Consider the following 24,620-nt stretch of genomic DNA (forward strand, 5'->3'; position numbering starts at 1 on the left):
AAGCTTTCCGGTTTGACACAATGTCAGTTTGGTGTTTTACATGGATTCTAGGGAAGCACTTTGGCACCCCATTTGGAAACCCATCTGGCCCGATTCCAAGCTCATTTAAAAAAAAAAATCTGCCCTGTGAGAGACAAGATATGGTTTGCAGAATGGGGGGGGGGGCCACTCTTCTATCAAAACTATCTGCAAGAAACGTTCTCTCTTGCCTCTTCAGGCACAAGGGAGAGATAACCAGGTAGTGATGCCAGAAGTTAAAAAGAAAGCATATCAGAGAGCCAAAAGTAATGGCAGGGAAGGGGGTAGGAGTGCATGGGTGTGAGCAGCACAAACAGTATGAGAACAATGCCATAACAAGGGAGAAAAAACAATTGCAAGAAATACAACGAGAGCCACAGGTGGGCAAGTAGGATAGAGAAGGGGTGTGAGATATTGGTTTTTAAGAAGCAAAGGGAGAGCCCACAACATGGGGATGATATGATAACGGGATCACCCAAAGATGAGGGAGTAGGACACAGGCATGGAGCATACAAGAAGCAAGGGAGAGAGGCACTGTGACAGCGGGAGATGAAGTGAAGGAAGGAGTAAGAGGGAAGGGAGCGTGACGATGTTCTAGCTGCAGAATACCAAAGAAGGGATGCAAGGGAGGGGAATGAGTCGTGTGTGTGGTACAAACCGGCTGTGTAAGAAGCAAGGGTGGATGTGGATTGTGAGTTTGCAGGATGGCTAGAAAGGTAGAGGAAGGAGAAAAGGGGTGGGCAGTAAGAAGCAAGAGGCACTGAGAAGGTCAAGGTGAGGTGATTGAGTGAGATGAGGGAGTTAGAAGGGAAAGTAGCAGCTGCAAGCAGGAGGGTGCAGTGGATCCATTCACAGGGACAGAGAGAACCAGTAAAACCCCTTCAACTGTTCTTTCTAGACCGTCAGTCCTGCAGCCATCTGAGGAGGGTGACTTTCATCCACCAGCCGCCTCAAGGAAAGGTCCTTCCCATTCATACATCATTGAGGATTGAGTCTGATCTATCGGGCCTGCCATCACAAGTCCTGATCTCCGGGCCTGCCCTTTTCCTTCCCTGCATCCATCAGCACCTCTCTTCATCCCTCTCAGGCAGGCGGACCTTGAGCAACGCTCCAATCCCCACCCCTTCCTTCTCTATTTAATCCCTTGTCCCTTGTGGTATTGGCAATATTACCAAGTCAGTTTTAGGGGGGCTTTATTGTTATTTCTGCTGTTGTCAATGTATCTTCTTGTCTTTCGATTTCGCTTACTGAATTCCTTTCCTTCCCAGGGCTCCCACGCCTCTCTCCTAACTGATCCCTATCAACCTCTTCCTATCTCCCAGCTTCCATTCCTCTGTTCACTCTGGAACGTAGCTCTGTGCTCCGAAGCGAATGCTGTCCATGATCTTTGGCTCGCGAGATCATTTAACCTTCTCGATGTTACTGAACACAGGCTCCCGCCCATGATACTGCTACCTCTGATTGCCTTTCTTTTCTCGGTCTTTTTTCCCTTCACTACACAAGCCGCCCTGAGGGTCGCGGAGGAGCGGTTGGTATACTATTGTCCAATTCTGCAGTTTCAAGTTCTTTTCTTTTCCCTCCCGCTATTGTTTTCTTCTTCATTTCTGGCGTCTACACTGATTCGATCTTTTTTCCTTTACAGCTCCGGCGTTGCTGTTATCTATCGCCCTTCTTTTTCTGTACCCAGTTCCTATCTGACTTTGGAATCTTGGCGCTGACGTTTTTTTTTTCTATCTGATACAGTCCCTCTCTGATCCTAGGTGACTTCATCTTTACCTTGACATCCCAAACCTCCTTCTTCATCTCGCCTTAGCTCCGTTTGCTTTCTTTTGGCCTTCACCTTCAGGCCTCATTATAATCCTACCCATTCCTCTGGTCACTGTCTCGACTAATTTTGCTGCTAAGTGCGCCATTTCCGCTTACCTGGCCATCTGATTTTCCATGTTGACAAGCATTTAATTTCTTTTACTCTACTTATCTCCCACCTCCTCGTCATAACTGTCCAGCGCCATTTCGCGACCTTAGTCTGTTAACTCTGACCATCTCAGTCGGAATTGAATCATCTCTCCTTCTCTTGATCCCTTGGGGACTCTGCTGGATTCAGAATGTCTTTATTTATTTCATTACTAACGTTATGTTTCTCCCATGGACTAGGCCTCAGCCCTGGCTCACTCCCACTACAGGTTCCTCGGTCATGACTCTCGGAGCGGCCAAACGTCTTTGGAAAAAGTCTAGGGAACTGGCGTTTCTTCATTATAAATTCATCCTTTTCATCTTTTCACGCGTTCTGTCTATGGCAAACAGACTATTTTTAAATCGCTGATATGTGCTAATGAGAGGCGTCCGCAGCGTTTGTTCTCCGCTTCACATACACTACTAAAACCTTCCTATCCCCCTGTCTTTCATCATTTTCCACCCACTGACTCGCCAACTACTTATCATTAAATTCACTACTATTCGACTGAAATAGTTCCTCAGACATTGTCTTCCCCTACACTACCCTCTTGGTCCTTCTACTAATAAACTCTCGGTGTTTCCCCCTGTTTCTCTGGATGAACTCTTTTATAAACTGATAACATTCTTCAAACCTACTACCTGTTCTCTTGATCCTATTCCTCCCGTCTCCTAATCTCTATTAGCCCCTTCTATTATGGCTCAACCTCCTCTATATCTTAAATCTCTCTCTCTCTCATTATGGTTCCTTCCCTTCTGATTCAAACATGCTCTCGTTTCCCCAATTCTGACGAAACCCTCTCTCGACCCCTCTTCTTTGCTAGCTATCGTCCATTTCTCTTCTTTCTTTTCTTTCTAAGTCTAGAACGGGTCGTTTATTCTGCTGTTTCGTATTAAGTTTCTTGAATCCAAAACTCCATCCTGACCCTTTCCAGTCTGGCTTCTTGCCCACGGCAACTCTACGAGACAGCCCTCACAACAATCTCTTGCGGGCCAAGGCAAACGACACTCTACTCTCTTCTCCTTCTTCTTGATTTGTCTGCCGGCCTTTGAACATTGTTGTCACTGTCTCTGGTTGATTTACTTTTTTCTGACCTTGGTTCTCCGACTCTGCTCTCGGACCTGTTTTTTTAAATCTTATTTGTCCATAGATCTTTACAGTGGGTCACCGGGTGATCAGATTCATCCTCTGTTCCCCATATTGTCGGAGTTCCCCAGGGCTCTGTTTGGGTCCCCTTTCTGTCTCTCTATACCACCGTCTCTAGGTAACAACTCATTCAGTTTTTTGGTTTTCTCTACATCTGTACGCCGAAAACACTCAGCTGTATCTCTCCACCCCGGACCTTTCGACGGGGCTGAACAGCAAGTTTCGTCTTGTGGACTGCCATTCTCAGTGGGAGGCGGCCTCGGCACTTGAAGCTCAACAGTTAAGAACTGAGCTTCTCGTCTTTCACCGTAAACCCACCCTTCATTACTCCTTTTCTGTTTCATGTCGACGACACTTCATTCAACCGGTTCATTCAGCCTGCAGTCTTGGCCTTCATTTTTACCTTCTCTGTCATTTATTCACGATCCAGGCCATCGCCAAGCTGTAGTTCTTTCTCCAAACATTTGCCAAGATCCGTCCATTACTCTCAATCTTCTATGCCAAGACTCGGGTCAATGCCCTAGTGGGTTCGCGGACTAGATTATTGTTAACCTCCTTACTAACAGGACTTCCTCTTTCACACCTCCATCCTTTATCTCTGTCCAGTAGCAAGCTGCCCGTACTTGTCACATTCTGCTCGCGCCTTTGCCCATGGTCTTCCTTCTTTTATCTTCCTTCATTGGCTCCCCTTCCCTTTCCACATCCGGTACAAGCTTTTGTTCTGACTTTCAAAGCCCTCATGGATTGGCCGCCTCCCTTACTTATCTGACCTCTTTCTCCTTTCATTCCTACTACGCACCTCCCCCTCTTGTAGTCAGAGTCACCGTCACAGGTAGGCTACCACGCCCCCTCCCGAATTCGTCCCTTCCATTGCTGCCCCTTACTCCCTGAACCTTCTTCCCCCACATGCACAAACTTATCACTTCTCTACCCCGTTTCAAAACTGAGTTAAAGCACTATATTGTTTAGAGAAAGCGTTCCCAGAGGCGCGCCCTTCTCTGCCCCAGGAGCTCTTTTACCCATCCATTAGAAGCCACGCCCTTCCTCCAGTCCATTGCCTGGTCCAGCCTCAGAGTTGGAGACGATCTCGCTGTGACCTGATCCTATTCCCCACCACCACTCCCTTCTCCTTTTGTTCTTGTCGTGTCTTTTTAGATGTTAAAGCCTGAGGGCGGGAATCGTTCTGACTAAAAGATTTGTATGTACAGCGCTGTGAACTTTACAGCGCTTATAAATTAAAGGATACTCACTATAATAATATTAATAATCAAATAATAATAATAATCTAATACTAATACAAGGTGGGTGCATATGAAGGGCCTTGCGGTGCGGATGAGTACAGGAGTATGGAGACAGAAACAGAAAGCGGGTTTGAGAAGTGGGAGTCAGTGGAATGCAAAAAAGGCAAGGGAAGAGTGCTTCCAATGAAGGAGGGAACAGGAGTGGCGGTGATTTTGAAAGCAGGCAGAGTGCAATATGAAAACGGGACCATGAAATGGGCCTTCCTGGAAGTTAGTCGTGTTGGCCCCAAAGTCCCATGGTTAAATCTCATTGACCAAGAACGAGTTTTGAAACTTGGTTTTCCCTGTTACACATCAGCATTTTAAACATCACTCATATAGTACTGCGTTTCTCAGTCAGAGGCAATGGCAAAAGTGTTTATAGTTGTGAAATGCAGTCGAAGAGAAGAATTTAAACAAATCTGCTGCCTTTCATATTAGAACTGCACTTTATAATAATGTGCCACAATTTTGAGACAGATTTGCATAGACTGAGAAGCAAAAATAGCAAACTGACATAAAGTGGATATACTTGAGTCCAATCCCATCTACACTAATTCCTGACTTTCTCTTTCGATTGTCAATGACTTCTTTCACTCTTCTTTTTCTGTCCTTGCTGACATTTAAAAATAGCTTCCCAATTTAACCAGGAAGAAGTGTCGCAAGTGTAGATGTTGCCCTGGTGCGCGCAGTTGGGTAATGCCTGTACTGCAGCCTTCACTCAAGACCACAAGGTGTTGCCGAGTTCAAGACCAGCAAAAGGGCCCAGCTCGACTCAGGCTTGCCTCCTTCCGAGGTCGCATAAAATGAGTACCCAGACTGTGGGGGCAAATTAGCTTACTGCTAATTAGCTTACTTGCTGTTCACCGCTATGATTTTGGAAGAAATAGCGGTTATATAAATAAAAACAATTATTATTATATGTGTTTCCATTCTTATCAATTATCTACGTATTCTTACCTCTACCCACCCCATCTTTTTCTAATATGTGTATTAAATCTTATGGTTTTGCCTTCTGTTCCAGGTTTCTCCATTCTGCCTCCCAGTTCCACCATGTTGCCTGTTTTTCCTCTCACTCACTTACTATTCCATGTTACAACTGTTTTTGAGTTCCCCTCATTCTTTTAGAATCTTCCCCTTAAAGATTTTGGTATTCTGCAAACTTTGCCATGGCTATTAAGAGAAAATATGATAATATGATTCAGATTCAACTTTTGTTTCAACAGCTCTTTTTTATTATTCAATTTTGATTCAGTTAACTGATATTCCATCTCTACCTTCCTTCCTGTCATTTTGAGCTCCTTAGATTATTTTCTTGTCAGTTCTGTGACTAATAAGATGGATTCTGCTCTCTTACGGAGAAACAAGTAGAACACATATACTTATGTCTCAGGAGGATGAGTTAATGGGAGACCAATTCTTGTCAGAGGGAAATCTCTCATTTGTTTATTAAAGAGACCTTTTGGAGTATAAAATGAATACAGGAATATGAATTATATAAACAGTCCAAAAATATTGTGGATGAAGTAAGGGATAGGGTCTCTACATTAAAAGGTCTTGTTTATGGATGCACTGTTTGAAAAATGCTGACAAAAAGGCTGGCTGAGCGTGTAGAAAAGAAAAGTAGAAAAGATTAACCAAGCGCACTGTAAGACTGATTTATTTTCGAATGATAGTTTTCCTGGACATCAATCTACTTTCTCAGATACACTGACAGCATGATATTAAAGCCATTGCTTTTTAAACATAGATAGTTGTGGGGAATTAAATAAATGTTAATAGGATACAGAAAGATGCAAAACTGTGACTTCTACCAAAAGCTTCAAAGAACTGTATGACAAGATACAGGTCTTTCCAGTACTAGTATTCTGTCAGTTTGTTTACAAGTGTCAGTTTCCCTGGGAATCAAAACCTTCTCCAGGGAAATACTTCAGCAGAGGTCTTCAAACAAAAATATTGTAAAAATTCCATCCATTAACAGAGGGATACGAACAGAGAATACAGTTCTCAGACACATTACATATAATAATCATGCAAGTTCTTACACCTACAGGATTTTTTTTTTACTCTAATGAAATTGACTTTTTATAAGCAAATTTACTGCTTTCACACATCAGGACTATGTGTGAAAGTCCCTACAGCACTGAAGACCCGTTATCATCTCACGTAACTCTTCAAGATGTATGGCCAGGCTCACGTTTGCATCTTCTTGATTCTATTACATTTTGCCCAACTCCCAATTGTGTAATACTGCTTAAAACCTGAAGCCTCGTTTCACTGTCAGTGTATCTCCAAGAAAGAACTGAACTGAGATCCTTCAATAGCACATGCTAAAATTAATCAGTTAATATTAAAGGTACTGCTAATTCCTCTTGCCTCCTTTTTAATGCAGCACTAGACTAAGATGGTTTTATTTTTTGAAAAACTACTATAATGACAGAAACATTATTTCAAAGGGACGACAGTACCTAGTCATAATTTGTACTTTGAAAAAGTTGAACACCCCCATTGTTAAAATGTGTGTATATTTTGATGAGAAAAACATAACTAATATAGACTAACATTTATCAAAGCAGGCAGTATTTAACTATATAATATGGAAGGGGAGAGAGGCAGGCTAGGTCACCAGGGCCTGCCTGGGAAGAAGCACGCCCTCCCTCCAGTCCATCTGCCTTGGTCCAGGCCTCAGAGGGAGAGAAGACTGCTGGACCCGATCCCTCCCCCCTCCTCACATTCCTCTCCTTTTGTGTCATGTCTTTTAGGTTGTAGCCTGCGGGAGGAACTGTCTGGTTAAAAAATAATAAATGTAAGCCGCCCTGAGAGCATTAGGGTGAAGGGCGGGATATAAATACCCTCAAATAAATAAATACAAGCTAAATACCTATAAAACTCCCGACTCTCAAAGATGATACTGGCAAGTATCAAAGACGAGATCATCTAATTTTTTTCAAGTTCAATTTTTTTCTGCATGTATCTGTTCTTGGGATTTTGTTTTATTTTATTTAGTGGATCATAAAAACTATTTATGGGAAACTATATGTTTGTCATGTATGCTCACATAATTATTTCTCTTTTACATTTAAATGCTAGTACAGTTTTGTAACCCACATCAACTAGGTTCTTTCTTTGGAGATAATTATCATGCATCTAGTTAACTTAAATACAGTACTTTCAATGTGCTTCACTCCTTAAGTTTGTGTACTTATCGTATGCAGCATTTCCAGGTTTCCCACTTCTTCTTGTACATGAGTGTGGTGGGTTTGGGTACTGTTATGTAAGCACTAGCACATAAAAACTTAAAGCAGTATGAGTACATAGGCAATTGTGCATAGCCTGTTCTGGAAACAGTGGGCACCTACAGTATTTTTTGAATGATCCTGAATCCTGCCACTAAGCGAATATGTTCCTGTATGCTTTCCCTGCTCCCTGATCTATTTTTATAAATCCTGCCATGCTCACCATCAGTCATATTTTGCCCCAAAATTGAAAAGTCAAATCCGCTTTAATATTCCTTATTGAGATGCTTCAGGTCTCTCGACACTCTGACTGCTCTTTTCTGCTCTTTTTTTCTATCTCTGTGGATCATGTAAACTAGGGTTAAAAAATGGCCAATACTTCCTCCTTTTGATTCTTCAAAATGAAGCCCCGTCCAACTAACTAAATGAAACTATACTTTTCCTTTTATAAGATAGCATTCCTGTCACTAAAAAATAGTGGCAGTCTGCAAATTTATAGACTACAAGCACATCCCAGCTTTCTTTATCCCTTTTATCCCACAAGCTACTAGATGATGAAGCTTGCAGTAGTTAGCAGTTGGAAATGAAATGTTAGAGAGTAGTATCATGTTCATAGCAGATTTAATTGAGAGATACGTACATGAATAATATTTTCAACATTTTAACAATTGTAGAAGCACGTCTAGCAACGGAAAACTATGTTTGACATACATAATTACAGCTGTAATGATAAACAAACCTTCATCCACTGTAAATTGACAGTCTTATCCTTGTAGAAAAGAATTTTCTTCTTATCACGGGTGTAACAAAGATGATCTGGTCCCCTAAGCCTCAAAAAGAAACCAGAAAATAAAAAACACTGTTAACGCCAAAGTTTTGAGATGCTTTACAAGTAAATTTCCAAGAGAAACATGGAAGATATTCAATAATAGAACCCTGTATTGGAACCTAAATGGGATGGCTCATGCTGTTAAACTTACTCAGACTAGATATTTATTTTAAAGAGATGATTACTTTTCCTTAAACAATTTTCTCTTTACACTCACTGTTGCAAATAAAGCAAGGCAATAACTCTGCTTTTGAAATTTATTTACAACTACTGTTTCTAAAGGAACCAGTACAACTTTCTATATAAATAACAAAATTATGCACAGTGTAAAGTAAGTGGGTAGGAGACATTTCCCCACTATTTCCCTTAGCTGTTGTTGCTTGTGTACCTTCAAGTCATTTCCACTTATGGCGACCCTAAGGTAAAAACCACCAGGAGATTTTCTTGGCAAGAATTGTCCAAGGATGTCTATGTATTGCCGTCTCCTGAGTCTGCGTCTCTTATTTGGTCTTTCTTACTTTAATTCTCTTGCATCAGTCAATAAAACTATTATCCTTCAAGCACTGGCATATGCTTAGTCACATTAGAGAATGTAGTTCTCCTCTATCATTGCATTCTGCAGGACATCCAAAGATTAAATTGGTTCACACAGATTTTCATTGGTCTATTCGTCATCTCTGATATTGACTGGATATTATAAATGTGGTATGGTACTCATGTACCCCAAAAGTTTAAACACCAAACAGATTAATCACCTTCAACAAATAACACATATACACTTAATTCTTTTTCTGCATGCCACCATATATTATTACATATTGATTTGCCAATGTAAAAAATGTACATGGAGACAGACGAGTTGATCTCTCAAATCATGCTTGCTTGAACAGATGTAAAATCAGTGATAAAGCAAGGTCATCCCTTTTATGATCACTTCTGCGTAATAATCATAACCCGGTTCTTTGAAATTTTGTGTTACTGAAACTCCAGATCTTCATCTTAACCAAAATGCAAGATTATTCTTTTAAGAAGAAAAGCTTTTTGTGTTTTGGCCTAAAAATGTCAGTTCCTGCCGGATTTAATGACCATCAGATGTAATTACACACCCTCTGGTTTTGGATTGTTTCAAAACTTTTCTCACCAGGTTTCTTTCATAAGCTATAAAATTGCGTTTTTTAACTATTGAAGTTGACATTGAAGCTGAGGATTTACACAGCAGACAATAAACAACTGGCTAAAACCCATTAAGGTATCAATTAAGTTTGTTTTTTTATAATGAAAAGGGGGACATGATTCAAATTTATTTATGAACTTGTTGGTTGGTTGTTGTCAGAATTGACAATTCCAGTATTAAGTTATTATGAAAGTCAGTAATTAAGTAATAAATTAAAGAGGACACAGTGCTAACTCGGCAATAAATTTACACTTCCCAATTGTTGCCAAAGCTCAATAATTTTGATTTGTTTTTTTACAATTTTCTTACTGCATCTTAGTCCCTCTGGACTGAAATCATAATGTTAAAGTCCACCATTACAACCATTAATTTTAATTCATGATTATCACACATAATTAGCTAATTCCAAAGTTAAAATCTTTTAAAATAAGGGCAGCTTGGAAGGGATGTGTATCTGCATCCAGTAGGGCTCCCATGTTCTGCATCTAATACCCTTAAAATGTTCCTCATCTGTTCCAAAGAAACAAAATTCTTAATCGCTTAACTATGGAATTTTGCTAGGATTATATATAGCAATCAATAGACTAAAAAAAAATGCAGGTAAGGAGATAACAAAAATCCCCAACAAAACCAGAACAAACCAATGAGACATAACATACCCATTAAATAGGAATGCAAAAAAGGAAATCAAGATGAGGAATTGCAGTAATCTGATACTGCACAAAATCTTATATTAAAGTCTTCCTTTAAATAAATTTTATAAATTATCTATCTATCTATCTACTTGATAGTTTAGCTGACTTAGGGAAATTTCAATAATTTTGTGACCTGCTACTCCTTTCTAGACAAATATTGATTCTAAGAAATTAAAAAATACTTGGGGGGAGATTTGTTTTTCCACAGTTTTTATTTTACAGGCATTTTTTACCCAGGCTTTCACGTCTCTACCTTGCACTGGTTAATTTGTAGATTCAAAATGCTTTGCAAGCAATTAACAGATTTGCTTTTGTGGAAGCAGTAAAAGATAACAAATTCTTATATAATTGACAGTTACTTCCCTTTTGGCTTTCTGTGCATTTGGCAGTCCTCTCACTATCTTCCAAAAGTATTCCTCCCCAAACCTCGTGATCATGTTTATCCAAGAGCCTGAGCAGGGCTTTTTTTTTTTATCCTTCAACTTTGTACTTAGGCTTGGAATGCTATTTCCCATCTATAATTCTATTTGGGATTGTTGACCAGGGCCTACAACATGTACAACATACATAGAGGTTCTCAGCATATAGAAGAAAAAATGCATTTGTCATATGCATATTATCAAGCCATAATTATTAGGGCAGCATACAATATTCCATGGTGCATCAATGGAATTCAGCAAACGCAGAAGCAAATGAGTCTGTTCCCTCTTTCCTATGTACTGCCCTTGTGTTCAGGCCAGTTTTATTTTGCAAAGCTTAAAATTAAAATTCCAAAGATGGAGAGCCACCGTTGTGTGTGTGGTGTGGGTTTGTCAGCCCTTTGAGGTCCTACAGGAGGTTAATCTGGCCCTGTTGCTCCTTGCAGTTTGCCTGCCATTAGTCTAAAGGCTTCAAAAAATAAAGTTTTGCTAAACAACACACACAAGTGTTAGCACTACTTCTGCCCCTTCATTGTTGCTACAATCTCCCCCACACTGTAGATCTTCAAATTTTTATTTATGTGTTATTTGTACGAGTCTTTTAACTACCAAGTCATGTCCAAGTACATCTTTCCCCCTGATGCTTCTGAAGAATATGAGAGAACTTGTCGGACTGCTTTTAAGACACAAGCCAGTGCTATTGGTAGTGCATCAGGAGAAAGTCTTGCTATTGTTATGCTAACAAGTTGGTCATACTAATCTGGAAGCAACTCGTGAGCCTAGACGTCTCCCCCCTTCCTTGGTTCCCGGTGGCCCCACTTGCCTCGACTCAGGTCCTTTCTGGTTAACTGTGCTGCCCCCTGTGAGAAATGCTTTTTGTGCCTCTGATTTCATTGTTGGTTAATTTGTTTTCGATGGTGGGTTTCTCTTCCACTGATTTTTTACTTGTCTGCTTCCGTTCCTTCGTCTTTTTTGTATCCCCGTGTGCAACCTCATTTAGATGCAATAAGCCTCCTCCTCAATATAAATGTACCTCATTGAATACCACCGCTGGCTTGTTGCTTCTAACTCTGGCCAACCTTCTGTGTTGGTTGTGTGGCTCTGGGACGTGACGGAACGGCTACCGTCCCCTATCTGCGTGGTGCCTGGGGAGAGTTTGATGGCTCTCCTGGCCCTTCTAAAAGGAGAATGAATGGCTCTTAGTGCAATCAAGCTGCTCCCTCTCTAGAAGCCAAGATGGCTAACTGAGACGCCTGTGCTACTTGGGCTTGCTGGGGCTGGCTCCACTAGAAGAGTCTTTCTGCCTGGTAAGGTAGGGGCAATACGGAAGGACCCCCCTTCCAGTTGGTTAGCCTGTCACGGGACACCAGCACTGGGTTTGCAAGACTAAGCAGTGTTGCTGACACAAGATGACTTGCAATCTCTCCTCATGGAGCCCCCATAGTCAAAGTTGACGTGATAGCAAGTAAACAACAACAAAACACCTATGTAAGCAGATCAAATTAAATAAACCAAAGATCCTCAATTTCCTTAATAAATTAGTAAGCAATTACTGTATTTGTTTACTAAATCTAATGTGATCACCATTTTTCACTTCACAACTGCAAGAGTTTACAGTGTATAAAACGCATGCCAAAACTATCAGTAGCTTAGGAAAATACTGTCATAAATCATACAAAACATCTGGGAATGCCAAATGTTTATTACGATAAATAATAAGTATCAGCCTCTGAATACTTTCTGAATAGGAATATAGGCTTATTATATAGGTTATTATCTCTGTTAGAAATGCATTATCTTTACAAGAAATATGGTACCCGAGGCAGAAATAACAGAGAAAGAATGAGAACAGCTCCATATGTTTTAGAATGTTTCTTCATGCAAGCGCCCGGAAGAGATTCCACCTCAATATTAGGAGGACTTCCTGACAGTAAGGGGAGTTCGAATTGGAACACTCTCCCTCAGAGAGTGGTGGAGTCTTCCTTCTTAGGGGGTATCTCACTGGCTTATACTCCGGGTTACAAATCGAATTCAAGGTATAGTGCTCCTATTGAACCTGAATTAAATCTAGAACTGTTCTAGAGTAACCTGCCATCGTTCTTATCCGATTCGAATCTGCATGGGGTTTTTTTTTAATCCAGGTTAGGGCTTATAGCCGAATCGAGCCTACTATTTTCCTTGATTCGGGATAGGATCGGGAGTTTTAAATAGGAAGACCAGCCTCTGAATCGGGTTCACTGGATGGGAGGTAGCAGAGCGCGATGGGCTGGCTCATGGGAGTCGGCCTTTCTGTCCCCATCCGTCGTCACCGTCGCCATCTTTGCTTCCCCTCACCCTTTGTCCCGGCAGTCTTTCTTGATAAGAGATAAAGATTATTAAATTTTTACATGGTTTACAGGCGCTTAATCTCTTCAGCACTTTAAGCGCCTGAAGTCCCGGCCGCTCAAGCTCCTGCATCTGTCAAAGGACTCTTAAAGGCTTCCCCCGGTGGATTGCAACCTCCCTCTGTGTGAGGCGGAGCCATTGAACACCATTTGTAACGGAGGCGAGGGTGGAATGCCACAGCAATTTTCCTTCTGCTCTTCCCAAACGGAATCTGGGGAGACATAGGAAACCCGGATATGTGTGTGTGTGTATTCCACTTCAACCCACTGCCTTCTCCTCCTGATCCGATTTTCCAAACACACAACCACACACACACCACACACACCCACACACACACACAACGAGAGAGAGAGGAGATGAAAGAGCGGTGCTGGGTCCATAAGCAGCCTGATTCATGGCCTCCTTTCCCAAGGCATGTCCTCCATTGCTCCCCCCTGTTCCAGGTGGACTTCCAAATGCCCTCTCTCTCCCTTTGCACGTCCCAAAACCACACACTCATTCACGCAGAGTCCATAAGCCAGGCGCAAAGAGGAGGAGAGAGGCGGGCCAGCAAGGCAGTGTGTGTGTGTTTTTGCACGCCGTATATATCACCTATAATGTATATTTGTGTGTGTGTGTGTATGTGTGTGTGTATATATATATATATATATATATTAAGGTGAATTATAAAGTAACAACTTTTTTAATTTATGAAAAAAAACTCATCTGTAGTTCCAAACCCACTGTAGAAATAATACAGTTTGAGACCCCTTAACCTGCCAATGGCTCAGTACTAAGGAATTATGGGAACTGTTGTGTTTGTGAGACATTTATCCTCCTCTGCCAGAGAGTGCTGGTGCCATAATAAACTACCATTTCCAGGATTCCCTAGCACTGAGTTATGGCAGTTAATATGGGGAGACACAGAAGAGGACGAATAGAGGCTCCTTCTTGTCTGGGGAGACGCAATAGAAGAGCCTCGGATGCAGCCAAGCAGAAGTGCTTTGGGGAGGCAGTTTTCTCTCTCCCTCTCCTTACTTTTGTTATTCGTGGGGAAGGATGGTTGAGGGAGAGAGAAAACTGCCTCCCCAAAGCACTTCTGCTCGGCTGCCTTGGAAGAAAGACCCCAGAGAGAATAGGGGAAGTTCCTCCAGAGAAGCAGTCCCTTCTGGCTTGGAGATTTGGGGAGAGATTTTTTGGAGGGGCAACAGCCAATGAAAATCGTCTGCATCTGAGGCTCTTCTGTTGCGTCTCCGCAGACAAGAAGGAGTCAGGTAGTGGGAACGCAGGTACAGGATACATCGGTGCATGTTACTCCGAATTATTGTGACGTCGCTTTGATTGACAGCCGAAACAAGTGAATGTGAACGAAAAAGTAACAGAACCAGTTTAAATATACACCGATTCATCCATGAATGGGAACAAAACCAGGACAATTACAGCGAATCAAAATAAAATGTTAAGTAAATGGAAACGATGAAGATAAAGCGATTTGAAAAGCGGGATAAAACTCGGTGTATTTTGAGTCGCTTTATAATGAACCGCTGTATTTAAAATCGTTGTAAATCGCAAGTGAGAACACCCCCCTAGAAGTCTTTAAGCAGAGGCTGGATGGACATCTGTTGGGGATGCTTTCCTGCATGGCAGGGGATTGGACTGGATGGCCCTTGTGGTCTCTTCCAACTCTATGATTCTATGATTCAAAACTAACAATGCGCATGTGTGAACTGAATTGAACAGGTCAAGCAAGCTCTGCATGGGTCAATAAAAACATTTTGAATTTTCTAGATACCACGTGAACATTTCATCCAAAAGGCATCCAAGGAAGATCTTTTCTTTCACCAGCTTCCACTTTTTAAACAATTTCCCTTTTGATGGCCTAGCTTATAGATTTAAGGTTTTTTTTAATATGCAGGGGGGAGCAGGTGAGGCAAATATATTTGCTTCCCCCTTTCATCTCTATTCTACTGTTCATGCATGTTCGATAAGAGATTCTAGAGGCAGTTGCTGTTTACCATGCTAGTAGCAGGCAGGCACATGTGACTACAATAGGATTAGCTAAAGTACAATGCCATCCTTTCTCAGCTCACACTTTATTGTATTGTTTACTGTAGACACAGTGCTGTAACTCAGTACTTAATGTCTGTGCTCTTTCAGCCCTGTTCCACTATGCTCCCAATGCCAATGCTGCTAAAAAACGTTCCAGCTACACAGAGAATCAAGAGGAAATGGGACTAAGTGGACATAAAAAGGCTTTATCAAAAGGAGCTGTAGTGTTGTAGCCTTAGTTAACATCTGATAAACATATTTATTTAAATTGGCCTTATAAAAGAAATATGAATTGTTTTCTATTGTTACCTCACTCATCAGCCATTGTTTCTGTTTTAGTCCAATATCTAAATGTTGAGTTTCATCCAGTATTTCTTCTAGAGTTAATGGGTGTGTATCACCACGTTGATGTCGTGTCTGGGAAACAGTATAAAATATTATCATTATTACTATGTTTAAGTATAACATGAACAGTGCATTAATTACATACATACACACAAATTTAGTCACAGTGAAAGATGTAACACACAGTGTAACCAATTAAGCAATTTGTCCTTTTTTTTATTCTGCCTTATGAGCCATTTCTAATATTTATTTTTTACAATATGTATACATTGATGATAAAAAGGAGTATTAGAAATGTGTCACAATACAGGCACGCATTCATGATGTCTGCTAATCAAAATGCTATCTATATATCTGCAAATGCTGTATGATAAATATGTTACAAAAGTATTTCAGCAATAGTGCACTGGCATTAGAAGAATGAAATTCCTACAATTTGGATCTCTGGTGAGGGCATACTGTCCCTTTCACAGTCTGAAATGGTACCTATGGAGCACACCATCTAATAAATGGATGGGAGGAATCCCTAGGTCAAGTAGCTGAGTAGTTTATCTGACACACAAACTAATAAAGTTGGTTACATCCATTAAGTTCTCCCCCTATGAAACATAGGTAAGGCTTTCCACCAAAGGTAAACTTGACTAATACTATCAAATTGCATCCAAGATATCTCACTTATTGCATCTTAGGCAATGGTTCCTTCCACAAGTAAATGGGATTGAGGTTTATATAGTACCGTCCACTTCCACCAGCATAACTATATTACTTCTTGCAAGTGTCAAGATTGTTGGCGTGGTTACAACTGGGCTCATCACACTAATTAACAACAGGATTCCCTGTCTACCACTTTTAAAAACTATATCTATAAACCAGGCAGTGTGTGTGTGTTTGTGTGTCTGTATATGAATTAATAATGTCTCCTCTATAAATTAAAGAGCAAAAAACTGATGCCAAGCGCTATCTGCATTAATATTTTTAAATGCTGTAAGCAGTGAGATAACAGAGGAATAGTGGATATTCTAAGTGCTTTAGCTACATAAGTACCTTCCCAGTTATAATCATAAATACAGAATGTACTACTATGGAAAAGACTAAATCATCATTCAATACTTTCATCTGCAGGGCTGACAAAATGTAGGCTAGAACCATTAGATGTTTCAAATAGGCTCACCTGCACTTAAGCCATCTTATTCTTCATTAAGCCAAGGTTTTATCTGTCTATCACAGGCCTACAAACAGAATCTCTCATTTCTACACTAATTACTGTACAGAAAAAAATACACCCAGGACATTGTCACTAGAAACAGATGGTTCCTGATTATTGTGTATTGTCAGGTAATATTTTATTTTATTTATGTCCCATATTTTCCCAATATGGTACCCATACCAATTTACAGTGTAAAATAAAAGAAAATATCACTAAAACAATATACAGTGCAGGAGTTTAAAAACATTAAATAGACATGGTCAGGCATGTGGGATTTTTTGCTCAGAGGTCTTCAACACAGAGCCGTTTTGAATCCCGACACCCAACTTCCACCGTTAACTGGATTTATCATAAAACATTGGAACCCTAGCTGGCAGAAGAGAGTTCCCAATGAATGAACTCAGGTCTGAAATGTATGCCCCTTTTTTTGCATCTCATAGATTAAAATACTGTACTTAAATTTTCCTCCTGAAATCAAGGTAATTGTACAATACAAATGCATACTTTCTTCCACTAAATATTTAAAACATCATGATGATACCTTCATATAGTTCACTATCTTTGCAAGAACTCCAAACTTGTAACCAGAGCTGCCAGAAAAGGCTTTCAAGTTAAAAGATCCGTTGCTGTGTTCTGTAAAGGAAAAACAAATTCTTTAAACAGACTATTCATTTTGCAATGCAGATGCCAGGTATAAATATACCCCATCTGTTACCATAGCCACAAACAAAAAGCTTCTAGCAGTCTTCGTATTCATTATGTTATCTTCCGAAAAAAACAGTACATTTTTAAAATAACAGTACTGAAACTATATTACTTCTTGCAACTGTCAGGATCATTGGTGTGGTTACAATTGGGCACATCTGTAAACTAAGAGGATGCTGGAATACAGCAGTATTCACTGCCCACAACAAAGGGGTGGACTACATGGGGAGGCTCTTTCACAACTGAATGCCAAAACTAGGAAACAGACAGGAAATGGATACTGAGATCGGCCTGCAAAATGCAACAGGGGCTTGTACAGGAGTGTGTTCTCCAAGTCAAGTCACAGCTAATATAGAAGGTGAGGTTGGTAAATAACAATTCTACCTGCTCCCTTCATGGGGACATCCAACAGAAATGCGAGATCCAGGATTACAGTATATACTTGACAATAAATCAATTGCATGTATAAGTCAAGGGCTGGTTTTGGGGCCAAAATTATGAATTTTGATATGACTCATGGATAAATTGATGTTAGGGGCATGTAACCAAGGAGCTAAAGGATGAAACAAAGGAAAACAATGCCAAAGAAATTACAAAATTCCAGCAGGCATAATTATTTGCGTTCATACTAAAGGCTGGATGAGAGAGCAGAAGGGAGTCAGTGGTTTCATGACAGATTACACTCTTGCCTTTCAGCGGGGAATAGTTCCTTTTTTATAAGAATCAAAGTACAGTAGTATAAGTCAACTTAGGTTTTTTGGGTTAATTTTTTTACTAAAATTTCTCGGTGTATAGATGATACAATCCTTCAAAGGTGCACAGCTATAGTTTCAGAAGGAACTGCAATTGCACCTAGGTTAGGTGCACACTTTCATCTACTGTATCAGATCCTCTACTCTAACTGAAGTTAGAATAGTCCAAGCCATGGTATTCCCCATCACCATGTACGGATGTGAGAGCAGGACAGTGAAAAAAGTAGATAAGAAGAAAATCAACTAATTTGAGATGTGGTGCTGGAGAAGAGTGCTAAGTATACAGTGGACAGCCAAAACAACAACCAAATGGGTCCTAGAACAGCTCAAGCCTGAAATCTCCAAGCCAAGATGATCAAATCAAAGCTGTCTTACTTTGACCACGTCATGAGAAGGCACAACTCATTAGAAAAGACAATATTGCTGGGGAAGGTGGAAAGAGAGAACAAGTACATGTCAGATGGATGGATTCTATTAAGGAAGTCACAAGTCTGAATTTGCAGGACCTAAGCAGAGAAGTGGAGGATGGGAGGCTTTGAGATGTCTCATCTATAGGGTCTCCATGAGTCGGAGGCGACTTGAGGGCAGTTAACAACAACAATTACATCCCCTGGCCAAAAACACCTTTATCTTGTTTGAATTAAATTTATATCTCTTCATACTCATCAAATCCAAAACAGACCTGAAACAATAATAAAGATTTACCAAAGCCTTCCCAGTAACAAATGATAGAAACAAATGACTGAAATGCATTGATACATTGATGATGCCCAAGCCTATTTTTTTCTGAAAATAAAAAGGTCAATATTTACCATGTGAAAGTTGGAAGAGATTAGAGATGGCTATTTGTTAGACTGGGCCTGCTTTTGATCCTTTCAAATAAAATGGGTCTGAACTGGAAATTAGTCTCCCATTAGTAATCATCTATTGAGCAGACAAAGAAAAATTTACTCCAATACAGTCAGCCCTTCTTATACACAGATTTTTTATACATGGATTCAAGCATCCACGGTTTGAAAATGTTCAAAAAATATAAATTTACCTTGATCTTCCATTTTTTATAAGGGATGCCATTTTGTTATGTCATTATATGTAATGGGACTTGAGCATACACGGATTTTGTTATACACGGTGGATCTTGGAACCAAACTCCAGCGTATAACAAGGGTCCACTGTATTTACTTCATATGATGGTTTTCACATCAATGTATATATATATTTGTCAAACTGACAACAAATGCCGCTTTTTTGTTTAACTGATAAAAATATTTTTATTGAAGAAAATATGGTTTTCTCCCAAGATTCAAGAGATAAGAACCTGTTTTTCCCCCAGGGGTATTCAGTTTTGTTTTTCAGATGTTAAGTCCTATTTTTATATACATTCACTTTTTTGTGTTTATCTTTTGCCAGCTGTTTTAAACTATGAGAAAAGCAGTCTGTAACAATTTAAATAAATAAAAGAAATCTAAAGTATTGGGGGGCTTTTGTACAAATTTACAACCTGAAATTATAGAAAGGAGTCAGAACACAGAAAATGGGAAGAGAAAACTTGTACTGTAAAGGTGATTTACAAGCCACTGTTGTAGCCTCAAAGACTTCAGTGGCCCATACCATAAACAGCAGATAAAGAATGATGGGAATACAAAAGATGCTTACAGCTTTACCATTTATGTGCCTGTCTAAAATTCTGTTAAAATTCTGCCCAGTTATGGATGACTAATGCTACCTTAATGTGCTGTAAGAGAGCAAATAAATTTGAAGGTATTAACACAAAAATGCCATTTTTAGGCCAGAACAAAGGCACAAAAGGCTATATTATTAATAAAAAATATTTAATTGTAACAGAGCTGGGGGGGAGGATGTGATAGGAGGACGATCTGATCTGACATTTCAGATTTATGAATGGTTTCCTCCTCGAGTAGGGGTCTGATGCAAATGAGCATAAAGGAAGTTGTCAGCTGCATTTTGCTTCAGCCAATAGTAGCAGAGCTCCATCTTAGCTGTACCAAAGGCTGTATTAAACTGCAGATCAGCACTGTTCCAGCATCCTTTCTGAAAAGAGGTAGGTCTATACCTTTTTTTAAAATTGTCTTACACTTATCTGGGGGGGAAACTGCTTTTTTAAAAAAAAATCAGGACATCTAGGGCCCTTATTTTTTAAAACTGGAAAATTTTAAACAGTTTACTGTTTCTCTCGGATGTGAAGCTTGATTGCACGCTACTTAAATGCAGAGACATTTGTCTTGTACTAATAGAGAATCTTACCATCTGTGCCTTCATGAAGAATTGATGACCATCCATCTTACACAGAGCCCAACACACCCAGATGTTATTTTGTGCACACATCATTTTAAGGGTTTCTGTGACCTACTAATTAATCTAATTTGGTAAGGTGAAAACTAAATAAATAAATAAGACTGCATCATTTTTAAATGCAGAAACATTGGCACATTTGTTTTGTCTCCCAATGTTAGCATTCACTGAGCTGCACAAGAGAAATCTTACTAAGCAAACCCAATACACTTGTCTCTTTAACTAGTATTAGCCCTTAATATCTGACTATTTTATTTTTAAATTGAGATTAACATAGCTTCAAGTACTCAATGGGATTTTCTACCAGTGTAAATTTCAAATGGTAATTGCCATAGGCTGCAATCCTACACCCACTTAACTGGAAGTAAAATCCACCAAAGTCAAAGTCAGCAGAACTTACTTGAGAACAAACATGTTAGTTTTTCTTATCCTGGTTGTTTAACAATATAATCCTACTAAAACCTACCCAGGAGTAACTCCCATAGAGCTCTGTGGGTTTTATTCCCACAGGAGGGAGTAGAAGATTGCAGCCTAAATCTATTAGAAGGTTCTGGATATTATTCAAATCTGAGTTGTCTTAAATTCTTTATGGAACTTGTTTAATGCAGGATGCCGGGAATCTGTGCTTTCACTCTTCTACAAATAGCTAAATAAAATTTCATTGTTACAATAATTCAAGGAGGGAATACATTTTAAAATCATGAAATGTTTAAATGTTGTACTGTATAACTATTTGGACCCATAATGAAATGTATACATACTAACTTTACTATAAAAACACTTTCCTTCAAATTTTAAATTTCAAATTACAAGTGCCACCCCTTTTCAAAGTATAAAGTTTGGAATATATGGTGTGTGCATGCGCAACTCCCACCCCCCAATTTTTAAACCAGTTATCTTTTTTAGCTAAACAAACAATAATTAGATCTCAGTATCACATTCTATCATATGCAAACCTCCAGCCACAAACATTTTTCAAATTGTCAGTAGGTTTATAAAAATGTCTTTTATATTCTTGAACAGTTCATCCAACTCCTCACTACTCTGCAGCACATTAAAGTGTTGATTCTAAATTTTTGTACAGATTTTATACAAAATAATTACAATTCCATCATATATTTCATCTGATTCAAACAAGAAAAAAATGTAGTACCTCAAATTAATTCAACTGAATTAAAAATAGCTTTAACATACTTAAACCATATACTCAAACAACTTCCAGTTGATCTGTGTTAATTTTCCTCAAACTCAAGGATTCCTTTCCTTAAAAAGCCTTCAGTAGTAATTACTACTATATTATGCAGTTTGAAGCTTTCTATGGCCCTGTACAGACAAGCCAAAATAAAGCGGCTTCGGGTCACTTTGGAGGCATGCTATTTAAATGATGCATGTGTCCTAAGAGACCAGAGGCCGTGCCAAAGCCATACTCCAGTCCTAAGGAACAGAGAGCAGCTTTGCTATGGCTTCTGGACTCTTAGGACACATGCATCATTTAAACAGCATACCTCCAAAGTGACACGAAGCAGCTTTATTTTGGCCTGTCTGTATGGGCCCTATGTTAATATATATTTGAATCAGAATTTTCTCTCCCTCTTCACAGCAAAACCCTAGTTTAAATATATTCCAAACAATTTCAATGAAATAGGAAACTGCTTGAGGAGAGGGTTAGGCCGATATTTCTGACAAAAATGTCACTCATAACTTTGTCTACTTCCAGTTCACATCTTGGGGTTCCCCCCCCCCCCATCATTGCCCCTTGGAATTACACTGTATATACTCATGTGTGAGTCTAGAAATTTTAGTCAAAAATTTTAAGTCAATTTATCCATGGGTACTGTACTTTAACTTCCATTTTAAAAAAGAAACCATTCCCTGGTGAAAGGCATGAGTGTCATCAGCCAGTGGTCCACACTTTCTCCAACCCTGTATTTTAGCATTCCTTGTTGTCTTTATGAACATATTACAATGCTAACTGTGACATCTTGGGCCTATGTCAACTCTATTGTAAACTAAAGGCCTGAGAAATGCCAAAGCAAATTAATCATATTCTATAACCCAGTCTCTTTTATTCCACTTGCGGGTCACCAAATGGGCACCAAATACAAGTATATTTTTGTGAAGTGTGTGCTCTGTTCCTTTCCTATTTCTTGTGTTATTTGATTGGACTAGAATTCAATACTAGCTACAAAGCTCTACTACTTTTGTCTTTTCTTCTCCTCTTCTGCCTCTTCTTAAAAGTGTAAAGCATAATGTATACAAAACCAGATAGATAGATAGTGATATTTCCAGGATATTCTCTTAAATTCAGCTCTTTAGCTTTTCTACAAGTTTTCACACACAGAGATGGGCACACTTTATACCAATGGCAAATCAACATCGGAAAAAGTTACATCCTCTTGAATGTTAGCAAAGCTAGACTTTTTAAACTGCTAAAGGAAGTCCAAGAGTTTCATAATTCTCAGAGTGGATCCCTTTCAGATACATCATAATACAATCCAAACAGATTATTTTCTGGAGATTATGCAAACTCAGACAAGGGATACCTAGATACCAATGACATAACTGCAGTTATCAAAAGTTGTGAATCATTTCACTCAATCTGCAAATAGCATGCTTCTAAATTTCTGAGTCTGAATGTAAGACAGGGCCTGGCAAAAATGGTTAAGAACACTGAAATGTGACCAAGGCTCACAAGCTCTGAGAAATATGGGTACCTCAGCCATTGAGGCATCATGAGGATTATTTCCACTCATTACCCTTGGATCATCTAAATGTTTCTTAGTAAAACAAATAAGGGAAATTCATAAAGGAGTTCATGCAAGCAGTCTACCTAGATCCAACTACCTACTTCTGTTCCTCCCAGGCCAGACTTTTGAGCCAAATCTAGGCAATTATTTGCTGATGAGAGAAATTAACAGATTCTTCATCACTTTCCAAAGTGGTACTGTCAAGAAGCTCTACTAGTCATTTTGCTATATCCAGTATCTAGCAACTAAGACAATCCCGTGACTCAAGAGTCCCCTTAAAATATTCAGTTTATAAATTTAATACATAACCTCTTGTGTGCATTTGGGGCTAGGTGATCAGTTCAAGTCTGCCTAGTGTTTCTGGTGACTTTTGTCCAGAGGTCAGTAGTTATAACAGAGATAGTCATCTTCCAAGGATACCATAAAAAGATGGTTCTTGGAATCTGTCTGTGACACTTGAAAATTAGTTTGTCAAGGTGCCTTAGTAAGATACAAGTTCTGAGGGCAGAACAGTTGTGAGTTATGAGAATATCTAAAAACCAACGCTGAGGTGGAATCTGGCCTGAACTAGGAATTTTCCTTGGAGATAGTTAAAAACCCTGGTTGAGAATCAGGACTGCTCCCCTAGCCTCATTATCTTTAGGGATATGGTCTGTCCTTTATGGAGGATCTACTGAAATCCCTCTAATAGTTACATCTGGAGCAAGGGTAGAAATAACTGCAGGAATTTCTGTAATCCTATGATGTTCAATCCATGTCTATACCCGCAGGTAAATGGCAGGTAGTATCTGTTGTGGCTTTTTCCTCCAAAGAAGCTGCATGATCCATCAAGCTTCATCACTCTGCTGTGGGAAAGCATCGTATCCCACGTTACTTTTTTATTAGCAATGTCATTTCTATAAAGTTCTTCCAAGAGGTAGGAAAATGGTATGGTGAATGTGGCAGATATGGTTAATCACAGCCCACTGTATTACCTTAATGAAATTCGTATCAGCAGGGAAGTGTTTGTCATTTTTACCCCCTCACCCAGCAGAAGCATCAGACTCTTCTAAATCTGAATGAATAGCTCAAAAATGGCTCAAGGCTCCCTTGAAAGTGCAATGAAATTTCCGTTATTTCTGGGATTGATATGCTGTTGAAGAGGCAAGGAAAACGTTTCCTGGCTTCTCTTCTGACTCTTGCTGAATAGAATAAGGTGTCTATGGCCTGTTACAGACAGCCAAAATAAAGCTGCTTCGAGTCACAGTGGAGGTATGGTGTTTCAATGATGCATGCGTCCTAAGAGTCCAGAAGTCGCACCAAAGCTACGCTCCAGCCCTAATGACTGGAGTGTGGCTTTGCTGTGGCTTCTGGACTCTTAGGATGCATGCATCATTGAAACACCATA

General features: G+C 39.6%; 2 protein-coding genes across 2 annotated transcripts in view; one reads left to right on the forward strand and one right to left on the reverse strand.

Moving 5' to 3' along the window:
- Positions 1 to 24,620, reverse strand: part of GTF2E2 (general transcription factor IIE subunit 2) — a 333,455-nt gene that overhangs the window by 23,295 nt on the left and 285,540 nt on the right. Inside the window, exons 2-3 of the mRNA XM_042449407.1 lie at positions 17,258 to 17,349; positions 15,474 to 15,581 (exon numbers count right to left, since the gene is read on the reverse strand). Of these exons, the coding sequence (XP_042305341.1) occupies positions 15,474 to 15,581; positions 17,258 to 17,349 (200 nt within the window). The remainder of the gene's footprint in view (positions 1 to 15,473; positions 15,582 to 17,257; positions 17,350 to 24,620) is intronic.
- The window catches only part of SMIM18 (small integral membrane protein 18), an 11,174-nt gene continuing 6,701 nt past the window's right edge, over positions 20,148 to 24,620 (forward strand). Inside the window, exon 1 of the mRNA XM_042449408.1 lies at positions 20,148 to 20,235. The gene's annotated coding sequence lies outside the window, so the exon portion shown is untranslated. The remainder of the gene's footprint in view (positions 20,236 to 24,620) is intronic.

Source organism: Sceloporus undulatus, chromosome 2 (genome assembly GCF_019175285.1).
Source record: "Sceloporus undulatus isolate JIND9_A2432 ecotype Alabama chromosome 2, SceUnd_v1.1, whole genome shotgun sequence".
Lineage (NCBI taxonomy): Eukaryota > Metazoa > Chordata > Lepidosauria > Squamata > Phrynosomatidae > Sceloporus > Sceloporus undulatus.